We start from the raw sequence: 16,663 nt of genomic DNA, 5'->3' as shown, positions 1-16,663 counted from the left end.
GTTGGTAAGAACTGATGGTAGGGATCAAGTGTGGTGCAGACCTCACAAAGCTATGAACCCAAGTTGTCAGTAAGGTGCTGTGCTGGCTGATGGTGCTCCATAATAGTGTGGGCTGTGTTTACATAGAATGGAACCAATCATTGGCAGGAAATGGTTATGTTCTGCTATTTGGAGACTATTTGCAGTCCTTCATGGACTTCATGTTCCCAGCAATGTAATTTTTATGGATGACAATGCACCATCTCACCACGCCCCTGGTAGCTGAGTGGTCAGCGCAACAGACTGTCAATCCTAAGGGCTCGGGTTCGATTCCCGGCTGGGTCGGAGTTTTTCTCCACTCAGGGACTGGGTGTTGTGTTGTCCTAATCATCATCATTTCATCCCTATCGACACGCAAGTCGCCGAAGTGGTGTCAAATCGAAAGACTTGCACCACACGAGCGGTCTACCTGACGGGAGGCCCTCGTCACACGACATTTCATTTCATTTTACCAGGCCACAGTTGTTCCCAATTGGTTTTAAGAACATTTTGGACAATTCAAATGAATGATTTGGCCACTCAGATCGTCTGACATGAATTCCATAAAACATTTATGGGACATAATCAAAAGACAGTTGGTGCACAAAATCCTGCACTGCAGTAATTTCACGATTATGAATGGCTGTAGAGGCAGCATGGCTCAATATTTCTGCAGGGGACATCCAGTGACTTGTTGAGTCCATGCCACATCATATTGCTGCACTACATCAGGCAAAAGAAAGTCTGACACAATATTAGGAGGTATCCCATGATTTTTTTCACCTTAGTGTGCAAGACCTTTGAGGGTAAATTGCTATTTAAATGCTCATCTGTGTTTCATGAAAAAAAGACACTTGCACCCTCACAAGAAAGTTGCTGAAGTCAGCATGTTTCCTTTTATCTGAATAACTTGCACTGATTGTGGTCTGTATGGTATATAGACCAAATTTCACACTAACACTTGCCAGTCAGTCATATGAGAATTTGGAAGTTCACTGTTCATGCAGCAAGTAGACTTTTTTCAATACTGCACAGACATTTGCCAAATTCTTTCGACTGATTCGTTTGAATTGCGTGGTCGACTTGGATTCGTACACTTGTATAAACATCCTCTCTCTTCAAATTGATGATACCAGCAAAAAATGTTTTGGTAAAGGTGGACCAGTCCCAAAATACTGACGAAACTCTCATTGGGCTGTGATCTTTGACTGACTCCTGTTAAACTGAAAGCACAAAAAACACTTTCTGTTGAGTGGATACCATGCAGATGCATGGACTGGCAGCTAGTGGCATTTCTGTAAAACTCTAGTCCTCACTCATTCCCTGTCCGACACAGCCCATTTCATAATTATTACACTGTATCGTCGGGTCATTTTTTTGATACACCATGTATATAACAACAATTTTCTGTTCAGTTATTGTTTTGTATGATTTTAGCTCTTCTAGCACTGTGTCAATCCAGTTCAATGATCTGCAAGTGAACAGAGCCAACAGTTTGTAAGGGGCTCCAACTTTTATTTTGGTTCACTAAATCTGCCACAAGATTTGCCTTCAGTATAATCTGAAATTACATAAAATATGTTTTGATTTAAATGTAATTTTGTAATTAGTGTGTATCCCTTGTTTAATATCATAATAATGTCACAAACCACCACTGCAATAAAGCTTACCTCAGCTGAGGGTGTTGAGTTATTGGCATAGTAGTGCAGAAAATAAATGGAATGACAGGCAGTACACAGCTGTGTGTCATTTTCTGTGGCAGCACTTTATACTCATTTTGAACGGTGGCATAGTAACATGTATATATAGTATGTGGGATGTTGATAATAAAGAAACATTATGTAAAGGTTTTTTCCATTATTCAAACCATATCACCACCTCAGACATCAAATTAAGCCACGGACCTGTAACAACCAAGATAAATAATGTATGTCCAAGGGATTTGTGGATTTGGGTGTCTACTGAATCTACTGAAGAAGTCTTGATTAAATTCTGATAAATAAACAGGTAGATCTTAGTGTGTCAACTTGGCTCTGTCAAAAAATGATCTTCACACTTGTACTTCTGTCTGGAAATATACAGAAATTCACTATTATCAATCCAGAGTGACCATGTAAGATATCTGTGTACAATGATACTTCTTTTTCTGAATTTTAAACCCTATGTAAATTTTTTAATGCGAAAATTTGTTTTCCGTTCTTTCCACTCATTTCAATCCCCCCCCCCCCCCCTCCCCGGTCCACACACACACACAATATCCACACTAAACGTGAATGAATATTAAACCTGAATGAATATTATGGCATTTTCTGTTAATCTGCTCTGGCTCAATGTCAGATTTTGTGGGCTGAGGCAGTTGCTTGTGACCTGTGTAGATGACTGTTGCGGTGAGTCTCTTTATATTACAATTAGTTGAAGATGAGCAGTTGCCTGAAAGATATAATTTGTAATTCAACATCAATATCCAGTACTCAGTGAGGTGATGCAGCAGTAAGAAACTGGATTCACATTAGGGAGGACATCAGTTCGAATCCCCAATTCAGGTTTCCAGTGAGTAGCCTAAATCACATAAGCTGAGTTTTCTTCTGAAAGTGCACCGCTGGTTTCCTTTCCCCAATCTGAGCCTCTTGTCAGTCTCTAATGACACTGTCATTGGCAGAACACTGAAAGCCTAATCTTGCTCTGTACCTTCAACATCCAGTTTTATGCATGGGAACATCGTTGGCAGTCATTGCATGGGGAGAGTCTCAAATGCAAAACCGCATATCGCTATATCAGTAGGCAGGAAGCATAGACTTTAATGTAATTCTTAATTTAGTAAGAAACAGCAATGCTGTCACACTCTGTAAATCTACACTAGAGGTTTTTAGCAAAAATCTCTGAGAGTTCTAGATCAATATACTTCAGATTTTTACATGATACTCTAATAAACCTTCGGGCAGACAAAGGTTACAACAAGGGAACATCATGCCTTTTTAGTGAGGCTGCATTTGATTATGATATGCAAGCATAGCTGCAGGTAATAGGCAGAAATTTGAGGGCATCTAACGTTATTGCACATACAAATGTTATAAAATTTGAACTGCACCGAACTACAAATTGTTTATCTTCCTTCTTCATCAGTTTAATGCTGTTTAATAATTTTAGGAAGTCCACATTTTATTTTAGTGCTATCACCATCATTCATCATAACAAAATTATCGTTAAGCGTGAAAAGTTCGTGGTCTTTTGGTTAGCTTTGCTGACCCTTAATCACAGGGTCCTGGGCTCGATTCCCAGTCAGGTCGGATTTTCTCTGCTTGGGACTATATAAGTGTGTGTGTGTGTGTGTGTGTGTGTGTGTGTGTGTGTGTGTGTGTGTATGAGAGAGAGAGAGAGAGAGAGAGAGAGAGAGACTTTGACCGAACATCTTGAACGGGGTTTGCTGACAATAAAGCCATACGCAATTTCATTTCATGTTACTGATGTGAGCGCAGCTGCAGCATTTGGATGGACATATGCTATATATTTTTAATATATATGGTATATAAGTATCAATATATTGTATGAGGGGATAAAGTTATTAGCAAAAATGTCAAAAATTTATTGTTTAAAGCTGTGACCATAAAAAATCTCAAAAGGTAGGTACTTTGACCAATTTATATCAAAATTTTACCTGATAATCTATTGAATATTTGGATGGACTCAGGCCATGCTTTTTTATGTATATAACAGAGAAACGTATAAAAGGGAAATGTTGTTGTCAATAATCTCGGAAAGTTCATGCCCGACTTACTTCCAATAGTTACATGATACACTAATGACCATTCAGACGGACGTAGGCAGTATTCTTCTTATTAATACATGATTATATATGTAATACATAAGGGGAAATGATGTTGCCAAAAAATCCCAGAAATTTCTTGACTGAGTTATTTAAAAATTTTACACAATACTCTAATAGACATTCAGACTGACACGGGCTGCATACTTTTTAAACAGCAATATACAGGTTTTAGTGGTAAGCACACTGCACTTGCATTAGGAAGAATGATGGTTCAGATCTGCATCCAGCCATCCAGATTTAGGTTTTCCATGATTTCCTTCCCCATCCTTCCATAATCTGAGCTTGTGATCAGTGTCTAATCACCTCAGTGTTGATGGGGTGTTAACCACTAATCTCCTCCTCCTCCTCCTCCTGTACAGGTTTTCTATTAAAACAGACTCTGATAAAGAAAATTCTGTGCTTTATTCTGGCATGAGAATGTGCATTATTGTTTTGTTTCTGACAAATTAGACAAAGTGTTTCTTCCATATCGTTTTTTCTCATTATATTTATTGTTAACATACTGTATACACAACAGTGTGTAATTTTGTATTATTCGTTGTAGTCGGTTTTCACAGCAATCTGAAAAGTTGTGTATGTGGCTTATTGGGTTATGATTAAAATAGTGCTACAGAATAAAAATTTCCAATAATAATAACTGGGGCTCAAGATCAGAGAGAGGAAATGGGGGCAGAAGGGGGCAGGAGGAGATAGGCAGAGAGAGTGGGAGGAGGAAGAAATGGACCAAGAGAGAATGAGAGGATGGATAGAGAGAGAAAGGGGTGGGGGGGAAAAGGAGAGTAGAATATATACCCAATTCCCGTACATATTTGGCAATTGCGAAGCATTGCCGGGTTCGCTAATATTACTATAAGTGCATGTGCTACGCACAATACTATTTCAGTTCCTAGTAGGTGTACATTCCCATTCTTTACCAGTTGTTATATTATAGTGCATTCTTGTCAGACAAAAATGTTGAAACACCACGATAAATGCACACTTGAACATAAATGCAGATGCTAGCAAAGTCTGCAGGTTGCACTTTGTTATTTGACCATAAATGGCATCTATGCAACTAGCGATACAAGGGGTACCAAATTTGTTACAAAAGTCAGTAAATTACTCAACAGACAGTATTTTCCAGTACAGGTATTTTGTTCATTACAAGCAAGTGTCGATTCGTGACGTCATCATCCAGACACGAGTTGATTGCAATCTGAATCCGTTTTAGCAAGCTAATAATTTCTCTCAGGCAATAAAATTTTATTGATTATGAAATACTTTATTCAGAATCGGAAATATTAAATTAGTAATTACATGCCATAATTTATTTAATATAAAGGTGTTTTGAATTTTGTATGCATGAAAAAAGTGTGAATTTATGTGCAGCTTTAACTCTGAGATGAGTTATCACTTAAGAGTGCTAAAAGTGCACGTGTACAGTTTGCTGACCTATGTGGTGAATTTTATTTTGTGAACTTGACCCGAATGGAGAGTAAATCCAGTTTCATTTAAACTTTACGTGAGATAGACACATCACATTATTACAAAAGAGTCGTTTAGCCCATTAGGGAAAACTGAAAACTGCGCATTCGATTTGAAATACGTTACACGCCAGTGCATGATCGAGCTCTGCAGTAAATCGATCACAATAGTTGCAAATGCACAAAGTTGGAAATTAATTTTGAGACAAGTGCTGATTTTGACAAAAAATGAACTGAAAGTTTATTCAAAATATCGAGGTCCAGTTTTAATGGAGACGCGTATCACCTTGTTGATTACATTGCCTAGCAACACTGTAAAATGGCTTAATTAATTCCTTAGAATGATTTGCGAAGTAGTAAGGCCCATTACACACACAAAATGTTACAAGAAGTTTGCTGACTGCGTGAGAGTATGAGAGTGTTTTCCTTTCCATAAATGCCAATAAACTGGCAGATTCAAAAGTTAAATTATTAACTGTTGTGTAACTTCATTGATTGTCCTACACCACTACGGAACTTGTTGTATCATGTATTTCCACAAAAGATCTTAAGAAGCCAGGATAAACAACAAGAAGAAAAAGACTAAAGAAGAGGCATCGGTATACAATGTCCTCAATACAATGCAAGTGTCAGTCAAGTTCAGTGTGTTCTGTGCAGTTGTGAGTGCATTGCATTGAAGGTAAGTGAATTTGAACATGGGAAAATTGTTGGTAGTAGTATGGTGGGTGCTTCCTTGGCCATGGTAGTATAAAGAGGGGCTACAAGAACATGCAGTTGCAGGAGGAGCTGGACTTCCAGAACCACTCGTCATTGATACAAATACCCAACAAGAAAATGTGGTGCTGCAGGCATAAAAACTGGGCTATAGAGCAAAGGAAAAATGTTATTAGGTCAGACGAGTCTTGTTACACATTGTCTCCCTGGCATCCCATGAATGGAATATGGCTGTGATGATTTGGACAGTAATATCGTAGTATACCATGCCCCCCCCCCCCCCCTGCCGCCTCCCCCAAGATTACTCAGCAAGGTCACACTACAGCCATGGATTATTTGACCATTTTGGCTAATCAGGGCAGTCCCATGGTAGAGTGTTCATTGCACATTGGTGGTGCAATTCCAAGACAGGGCCCCTGTTGATACAGCTCACATGGTCCAGGACTGGGTTTGTGAGCATGAGGATGAACTGTCATATCTCCCCTGTCTGCCACAGACACCAGACCTCAATATAACTGATCCTTTGTGGTGTACTTTGGAGAGAAGGGTGCATGACCACTTTCAACCTCCGTCACTGTTACCTGAACTTGCTCCAATTTTGCAGGGGTAATGGTACAAGATTCCCTTGAAAAACATACAGGATCTGTATTTATCCATTTAGAGATGAATGGAAGCGGTTTTGAAGGCCAGCAGGTGTCGTACACTGTATTAAGAATGGTAATGTGCTGTGTTTTAGGTGGTTCTATATTTTTGTCTATCCCCTGTACATGGTGGCAGAGGGGGGCAGGAGGAAATGGAGCAAGAGAGGATGAGAGAAGATGGGTAGAGAGGGAGGGGTGGGGGGAAGGAAATTAGAATGTATATCCAATTTCCATACATATTTGGCAATTGTGAGAGTGTCCCATTCCAAAATAAAGAGCTACTTTCCCTCTAGAGGATTCAGCTAGCTGCTGTAGTCTATGTGATGCTGCTAAGGTCAAGGTCCCAGTCTCAAACTCATGGTTTCTGAGCTGATCTGCTGTTTCTTGCCATTGAATAGTGTTTGCAACACTTGCAAACTTAGTTGTGGGCCCAGGTATCAAGGTCTGCCTCAGATTATCCGCTCTCAGCAAGTAATGCTGACTGCCTGCAGGCATCAGTCTTAACTGATAATGCGCTCTCAGTGTATGGCCTTTCTCAAATGGAAATGCGAACAAACAGTTTGTGGCAATATATTTGTAGTAGGTGTTCTTCAACCACGCAGTACTGCAACAGTTAATGCTTTGATATTGTAGGGTATTTTCAACTGGCTTTAATCCAAAAATTCTAATAATATGTGAAAAAATTACAATAAGATACATGAGGACTGGCATTTCACTAGATCTCAACTGCTTGGTAACCTTCATGGATGTGGAAAACTGACTTCAGGCTGGATATTATCTCAAGTGGTAGAATTTTATGGAGAGTGTATTTGCCAACTCATTATGATAAAAGTTTGTCAGAATGTTGATTGTGCAAAAAAAGTAATATAGAGGTGTAAAAATATAAAGGTGTAGTTTTAAGATTTGTTTAATTGTTCCAGTACTTTATTTATAGCCTAACAGAGGTTACCCTGGATAGTGCTCAAACAGTGGCATCAAGCAAACTCTCTCTTTGTGCCGTTATACATCCACAGCCAAACCACAATAGCAAAAAAATTTGTAGAATTGGAACAGGCATGCTTTCTATGTCTCCTAAGATCAGTGGCTCAGGCATTTGAATTTTTTTTTTTTTTTTTTTTTTTTTTGGCATATAGAGCCATAGGCATCCATAGATGGGTGGTACAGTGTTAAGGTGCAGGGAGGTGTCATTTGGAGGTCGGTATGTCCATACCAATCTCCAAATCTTTGAATATGGTGCACTCACCATCAAAGTTATTGTGACACTGTATTCCTTCCCCACACTTGTCTTTTTGGGTGTTCATTCGGCCCTGATTCCATTTTTGTGGATGACGTATGTGACCACATAGAAAAATGCAGGTGGGGCAGCTCCTGGAAAGAGGGGATGTATATTCAGTGAATGGACTGGCCTGCCCATTCCCGATTTAAATCCCATCGAGTTCATGTGGGATGCATTGGGGGGGAAAAGTATTGCACCTCGTCCACCTGCAACAATGACCATCCAGCAGTTGTCAACTGTGTTGGTGGGGGAAATGGAATTCTCTACCAAAAAAACTCTTTTTCAATGTTGTGGACAAGTTGGGAGCATGGTAATGTTTCTGATGATTAACGTGTTTTATACTGCTGATGATGTAAAGGACATAATTTGGGTTTTAGAGACAGGGATTGCACTTATTGTAAATTTGCTTCCTGGTCTGATGTAACTGCAAACGTGAAGATGGAAATAAAATTGCAATGATTTCTGTATAAAACAGCTCTTGATTTTATCCCACCTTTTGAGATTGCCTTATGTTTTGTGAGTGGATGACATCTAATGTAATCATAGGCTGAACTTTTAATGCATGGCAGGTCAAACAGTACTATCTTTCATGATCGGCCCCTATTTGCTGGATGTAAATAACTCAAATATTCTACAGTATTTGTTAAAATACTTGAAGCCCATATCCACACTTACAAGCTCAAATTAATGTTGATTTCTTCCAGTGTCCTCCCTCACATTTTGCTGTAAATTTGTTACAAATTTTGCCAGAGTTAATCTGTGTACATTATATGAATTTCCTACTTCCTAAAAAAGCAGGTTAAAGGAACTACTTCAGATTGAAAAGTAAATACCGAGGTAGGAACTCAGTTTGACAACTGTATTATTCCTTTGGACTGTTTAACACCTGGAATTGCCAGCTTTACTTTATTTGCTGTGCTATTGTACAATTTCAGCCGTAGGGGAAAGTTGGAGACAATACATTTGTCAAAAATCAGTGAGGGTGCCTTATGTCATACTCATCTCTTGCATGTGTTGTATTTGAATGTCGTAGCAGTAATAGAAAACCATAACACTAGCACCATTAATATGGGTACACACCAGAAATTTAAAATTGTCTTACCAAACAGCATCATACGTGATGTACACATTATGACTGGACATTAGTTTATCTGAGCATGGGGTTTCGACACTGGTGTGATTTTTCATTCTCTTCAGTTTATTTCTTGAAAATATATGAAAGAGCATGGTTCTGGGACTGGACTACTCAGTCTATATATATTGAAGAATTTAAATTGTAGTAAGTTATAACGCTCCCTCCGTGACATTTTGTTGACTGCGATTGCAGTGAAGAGCATTCTGCCTTCCAGAACTAATTCTTTGTTAATATCAAGTGTTTTTCTGTTTGAGAATAAATTTAAATGCTGTCCATTCACCTGCCTGTGGGTAAATAAATTGAACATAAGGTAATATTGAATAAACTACTGCCATTCTTAGCTATTTACTGTACAAATGATTTATTCATTCACATATTGTTTGCACACTGTATCATATTTATGTACAACATAACTGTATTAATTAGCTGTTTCTTCAAGTCAGAGGATAGTCCCAAGTATGTGCAGTTATTGAATCTGGTAATCTGTTGCATCACCACTGATGTAGAACTATGGTCTCTTAATTTTCCCGTTTGCCTGGAATAACTATGCTATTTTTGTTAATACTTCACAGCACTAGGATATCTTACTCTAATGATTCACAAAAGAAGTGAGAAGTCTGCACAAATACATGGAGATGTTCATTTTTTATTAGATGCAGTGTATCCCTGTGATTCAGAGCATGCTGTTTTCCTACATCTATCCTCCAAACATTACCTTATATGGTGTGAGGCAGAGGATATTTCATGTACCACTGCATTACTCGAGTATCGGTCAAATGAGGGTTTTGGGTAGACTGCACGTTCTCAGGGTTCTTCCAATGAATCTACATCTCATCTGCCTTTCCAATGATTAGTTTATTCACGCGATATACATACTCCCAGATATTTAATGGCTTTGACTGCTTCCAGTGATTGTTCAGCAATTGGGTGATCTGGCAATAACAAGTCTACTTGTACACAGTGTGTGTTGCTCACATTTGGTACAATGGCATAGGTGTTTGTGGAACCTCTTCTCCACATTGCAGGACAGTGGTTTTCTACTGTGTCATCTTGTCACTGGTTGATCAAGATCCACATATTATCTTGTGGAAATCATCTTCAAAGCTTCTTTTACATTCCACAGAAAAAAAGTGGCTATAAACTTTAGAACTTACCAGCGTGTCAGAAAAGTCGCCACATTTTCTGCAATAACTTTATACACACATACAAGGCTACATTCAAGGTAATACTATCGGAAAAGATTTTCTGACATTTAAATTTATATTCAGTGTTAACAAATTTCTCTTTTGCAGAAATTATTTTCTTGCCATTGTCAGTTCAGCAGTAATTTTTCTACCCAGATAGCAAAACTCATCTATTATTTTCAGTGTCTTTTCTACTCTAATTTCCTCAGCATCGACAAATTTAATTCGACTACCTTCTATTATGTTTTACTTTTGTTAGTGTTCATTTTAAAACATATCTTCAAGATGCTACCCATTCTGTTTATCTGGTCTGCAAAATCCTTTGTTATCTCTGACAGAATTAGTGTCATTAACAAACCTCAAAGTTTTTATTTCTTCTCTCTGAACTTAATTCTCTTTCCAAATTTCTTTGGTTCCTTTCAGAGCTTTCTCTGTGTACAGATTGAACAACATTGGGGGATAGACTACAACCCTCTCTCACACCCTTCTCAACCACTGCTTCCCTTTCATGCCCTTCGACACACGTAATTGTAGTCTGGTTTCTATACAAGTTGTAGATAACCCTTCACTCCTATTTTATCCCTGGTGCCTTAGAGTACAAGCCGGTCAACATTGTTAAAAGCTTTCTCTGAATTTACAAATGCCACAACCGTAGGTTTGCCCCTCCCCCCCTTTAAAAGAAAGAAAAAAAAATCCTCTCTTCCAAGATAAGTTGTAGGGTCCGTATTGTCTCGTATGTTCCTGTATTTCTCTACAACCTCAACTGATATCCACCAAGGTCAGCCTCTACCAATTTTTCCTTTTTTCTGTAAATAATTTGTCCTTATCCTGCAACCATGACTTATTAAACTGATAGTTTGGTGTATTTATATACCTCTCAGAATCTGCCTTCTTTGGAATTGGAATTATTACGGCCCTGTTTAAGTCTAATAACAGTACTTCACCTGTCTCTTATCTTGCATTGCAGGATGAATAGTTGCCTGACTGGCTCTCCCAGAATCTCAATAATTCCGAAGGAATGTTATCTATTCTCAGCTTTGATCTTTCAGTGCTGTCAAATTCCTCTTGCAGTACATTATCTCCCATCTCATCTTCATTTGCTTCCTCTTCAATTTCTCTAATATTGTCTTCAGGTTTATTGCTGGTGTATAGCTCTTCTATATATTCCTTCCACTTTTCAACTTTCCCTTCTTTGCCTAGTACTGGATTGCCATATAAATTCTTGATATTCATACAGCTGCTTCTCTCTTCTTCAGAGGTTTCTATTTTCCTGTAGGCATCATCTATCTACCTTCCTTATAGTCATGCATGGTTTTACAGCACAAAATGTGTACCATAATTCTACAGCACACTGATAGAAGTGAAACAGACCTACAGTTGTGTGTGTCTGATTGATGATCCTCCTTGAAAATGGCTATGACTTGCACATTTTTAAAACCTCTGGGAATGCTTCACTCCTCCAGTGATCTACCCTACACTGCTGCTACAAGGGGAGCAAGTTCTTTCATGTACTCTATGCAGACTGTTATAGGTATCCCATAGGTCCACCCACCTTTCCTCTGTTAAGCAATTTTAGTTGATTTTCTGTCCCCCTGTGTCTCTGTTTTCACATCTTTCATTTTGGCTACCATGTGTCAGGTGAAAAGAGGAATATTAGTATATTTGTCATTGAAACAAATTTGGATAGATTAAGTCAGTATTTCAGCCTTCTCAACTTAATCTTCCATTTTGATGTCATTGTAGTAACTGAGTGCCAACAGATAACTTTGATCTCGTCACTCACAACTTTGTTCAACAGTTACATATCTAAGGCGTATTGTGCAATACTTCTCAACTTTGCTCATGTACCCAGGTAATTTAAGGTCTTACCTTCACAAGCCTGATCGCTGATTAACTTCTCAAGGTAATTTTCAGTTTCTGTGATGCTTTGTCCCCACGAACATTCTTAATCACCTGAGTCTCCCCACCCATAACTGATAAGTTTAAAGCAATTAACATGCCTCTAGTAGTAAGAAGAAATGAGCTTTATTTACTCTCAATAACAGAGTCATTCAGAGTTGAATCACTACTTAGTTCCAATTCGCCGATAGTCTCTGATGTAGCACTAGGTGCGACCTTATCCTTGGAGAATGGTAGGGCTCTAGGATGGTCGGGAAGACAGGTCCTGTTGAGGTGTAAGTTATAGTCCTTCAGGTATAGCATGGCAGAATCTGGGAGCTGTGGTGAGTTGTGTGCAGTCGGGCACCAGTTCGGCCGACATCTGGCTCAGTGTGGAAGGGCCTGATGAGACATGGACTGAAGATTCCAATGTGACTAAGCAAAGGCTGTGCTGAACAAAGGGTCTCAGATTGAGGGTCTGGTGATAGCGGGTGGCATTTGGATGGAGCAACTCCTGATGCAAGCTGCCTCAATTCGGCCAGGCGGTAGCCTGTGTAGCTGCCATGGAAGAATATTTCTGTAAGGATCAGCAGGCATGATCTGTGGAAGAAGAATCTTTGCCCATGATGGCAGCACCAATTTTAGTAGTTCACACCCCTTTAGCAGCAGATCTGGTGCTGCAGGAAATGCAGTTGGCAAAAAATGCGTTGTGGGCATGCTGTTCATTACGCCTCTCCCGCAGTGATGTTGCCAGCAGCCTGGAAAGGTGTCAGCCTGTAGTGCACGTGTGTGGTGTGTAAATGATAGACCTTAAGGGATACCATATTGGACTGAGATAGAGCACAATGTAAATAACAGCACGTGCAGCAGACTGATACATCTGCCTAATTTCTATACCTGTGCATGCTACTACAGCTGCATAAAGTGACTTCAGTGGTAGGTGATACTGACAATAACTTCACATTTTGTGGACTATTGCCATGGCACCAACGTGTCTGTGTTCAGTGATGGCTATATAATGAGAATGATAGTGAGCAGTCATAATATGAGAAATAAAAGCAGTTTTCATCTTATTTTAAAGCAAATGGAATTATAAATTGAGTTTGTGTTTTAAAAGAAACTGAAAAACAGGACAGCAGTGTTAATTTTTGTAAATGTATGTAATTTGAAATTTATTTATTACACAAACTCAAAATTTTGGGAATTTTGAAAAAACAGTGGAGGGGGAATTCAAAGCTCAATTTTATTTTGGCTGTTTTGACAGGGAGTCTATTCTTGTGACCTCAAAAGAGTACAGGCTGCTGTGATTGGCACTTCTAAATATGTTCCAACTGCATGATACAACATATTAATTAACCTCACAGGTGTAAATTGTTGTAAATTCTTACAGTTTCAGATTAACAGTAGATTGTCTTAGAAACTACCCAGAGACACTAGAGATCTTGTGAGATTCTGTGTATACGTGCAAAGCTGTCTACAGTGTGAGCAAGTTAACTTTTTAAATAAAAAGACTGAATGAGTACAAAGTATGAAATTTATAAAGTTGCAAAAAATATTTATATTAAGTTTTGCAGAAATGTATGATGTTTCACACAAATCGACTTAAAATCAGCTTAAGTGTGTATGATTTAGTTTGATATTACTTACACTAAAGCAAGATTGTGTAAATAAACAAAAAAATTTACAATGGTTGCACAAAAAAGATGCTTTATTTGTTTTAATACCATCTCCAAAAGCAATGCACAGCCACAACAAACCTCTGAATAAAATAATACAAAATGGAACAGTATTATTTAAGTACAAATTATTTAGTAAAGGCATAATGAAATGGTGAAGATTTGTCATCTCTACTGCTGCCTGCTTTACATAATGACAAGATGCATGAAATATCATGGCCTGTCTGAAACAGTTTTAAGATTTTGATTCAACTATAGTATTCTTCATTTTCCCGATGCCATCAATTTCACTTTCTAGAACATCACCAACCTGGAGAAAGAAAACAAATCAAAGTAATTATTTGAAATCTGTTTATCTATACTAATAATAAATAAAACTGTAGTGCTGTATTTTTGTCTATTTGAACATCCTAATCTCTTTCGTGGGATTTTTCACAACTAGTGCGGGCATAGCTTGGGGCACCATTTAGGCTTTATTTCATCAAAATTGAACCATAGAAAAGATAGATATTGTAATTTAAAGTATTATCCATACTAATATTATAAATATAATAGTATATGTGTTATTTTTTTATGACTAACTCGCTGAATCAATTTTGAAGATATGTGAGATGGAGATAGCTTGAACCCTGAGGGGGAACATAAGCTACATTACAAAGTGTGTAGTACAAGAAACATTTTGATTTTAAGAATATTATGCAAATTAGGGAAAATATTTACTCTTTGACGTTTGATCTTTATCAAAATTATGAAAAGGCTTTTATTGGTTTATACGTGCTGTGTGATACGGTTCAAAGTAGTAAATACGCATACTGCTCCTGTGTATGTCCTCTACAGTCACCGCTCAGCAGTGATGCTGATGCATCATGTGTTGGGACATCTTGCAAGGAGGAAGAGCAAAGCATACATCATGAGCTATGCTTACCCGAACAGGCAGACACCGGTAACACCGGTAACAGTTATGAAAAAAATACTGCAGTCAGCACTAAAACCATACACATGTGCAGGCTAAGGCCAACTCTTCCAACAAACTTTCACAAGATTCAGCAGGTTTGTCTGGTGAGGAACCCTTCATCATAATTAATTGTTATTTCTGTTTCATTGTGTTGTGTTGTACTGTAGTGCACTGCACTGAGGATCCTGCCTACAAGTGCATGTCTTCCAAGACACAATTGAATACTTGGAACACAGATGGCAGTAGGACACCAAACACTTATTAAACAGAAGGGGAATTCAGAGAAATTGTTACCATACATTGCAATACTGACATGATTCTTTACAGGAGTTGTTCAAAATATATAGTATTATGATTATGATGCCATCACTGTGTTACTCATTCATTGCAACCCACAGCCCAATGCACAAGTTGCATATCGGCCAGCTGTGTATACATAAGCTTATCTGTAGTTTATCACTGTTTGTATAGTACTAACAAAATTTAAGACTGTCAGTTGGTCGGTTTAGTGATTAAAGGGACCAGACTACGAGATCATCACTCCCTCCTACCCGGGAGCAGACAAAGGCAGAAAGTGCGATGGGGGACATAACCTCCACCACTTAGAAGGGGCACCGCACCCAACAGTATAAGAAGAGACTAGCAGCACAAACAGGGCGAGAGATGCACAGCAAAACAGAGGAAGAATGCAAAGTCAAACACAATATGCAAGAATGGAAAGAAGATCAAAAGAGCTGGTAGATGAGGGCTTGGGAGGACCACCAAGCCAAGACAGCCACTACCTGTTTGAGGCAGAGACAGCAATAGAGCAGCCTGCCAACTGCTCAACGGGCCAACAAGTCTGAGGCATCTTCCTTTAGAGAGAGTGGTAAAAAACTCCTTCACAAATAAACTGTAAAACCAGGTCAGCCACTGAGGTGTCGTTGGCTAACACCAGGGGTAGCAAGTCTGAAGGATTATGAGTCCACCCCATGGCAGCTAGGTTAGAACAATCCAGCAAAATGTGGACCGCTAAATGGGCACCACAATGACAGTGGGGTGGGGTGGATTCTCATGACAGAGGAGATAACCATGAGTTGGCCAAGCATGGCTGATGCAGAGCAAGCACAGGATGAGAGAGTACTTGTGAGAGTCCCGCTTGGAGGACCTCCACAAATTTGTGGTCTCCTTTATAGGAGATAGTTTGTTCAGCAAAGTCAGAGTATGCCATTCCAAATCCTTAGTACTTGATGGAATAATACCAATTGAAGGTCTGATTCTGGAATACTGATCTGAAGAGGCAGTCTGCCGGTAGCCAGCCTGTCAGCGAGTTTATTCCCCAGGATCCCGTGACCCTGGGTCTAGACGAAAACCATCAAGCATCCACATTGTTCGAGAGCAAGAAGGGTATCCTGTATAATCAGGGCCAAAGAATGGTGTGGGTATACTGGTCAAGAGCTTGTAAACTGCTCACAGAGTTGCTACAAATGAGGAAGGACTCAGTGGTGAAGGAGTGGATATGCTCAAGAGCACTTGAGATTGCTACCAATTCCACGGCAAAAACACTGCAATCATCCAGCAATGAGTCGAGTTCATTACATCCTGCACAAACGTAAGCAAAGCCAATGTGACTGGCAACCTTTGAGCCATCAATATAGATCACTTCTGAATCCCAAAACGCACCAAGAGTGGAGATGAACTGGTAGCGGAGAGCCTCAGGATGAACCGTCTTTTGAACCTTGTAATAGATGAAGACAGAGCTGTGTATGGGGATTGCACCATGGAGGTGTATGTGACCGGGCACGTAGAAGAGGTGCTGGAGGTGAAAGCTGTCATTCAGAAAACGGACTAGCTGTCATTCAGAAAACGGACTAAATGTGGACAATGACCATCATAACACCAGGCCTGGGCCACTGTT

The 16,663-nt window shown here is 39.1% G+C and overlaps 1 protein-coding gene across 1 annotated transcript in view; it reads right to left on the bottom strand.

The window, feature by feature from the left end:
• Positions 1–13,825: 13,825 nt before the first annotated feature.
• LOC124789287 (fumarylacetoacetate hydrolase domain-containing protein 2) overlaps positions 13,826–16,663 on the bottom strand; it is a 141,947-nt gene continuing 139,109 nt past the window's right edge. Inside the window, exon 5 of the mRNA XM_047256599.1 lies at positions 13,826–14,121. Coding sequence (XP_047112555.1) covers positions 14,047–14,121 — 75 coding nt within the window. The 3' untranslated portion in view covers positions 13,826–14,046. The remainder of the gene's footprint in view (positions 14,122–16,663) is intronic.

This window comes from Schistocerca piceifrons, chromosome 3, assembly GCF_021461385.2.
Source record: "Schistocerca piceifrons isolate TAMUIC-IGC-003096 chromosome 3, iqSchPice1.1, whole genome shotgun sequence".
In the NCBI taxonomy this organism is placed as follows: Eukaryota; Metazoa; Arthropoda; class Insecta; order Orthoptera; family Acrididae; genus Schistocerca; species Schistocerca piceifrons.
This window is presented reverse-complemented; position numbering and strand designations above follow the sequence as displayed.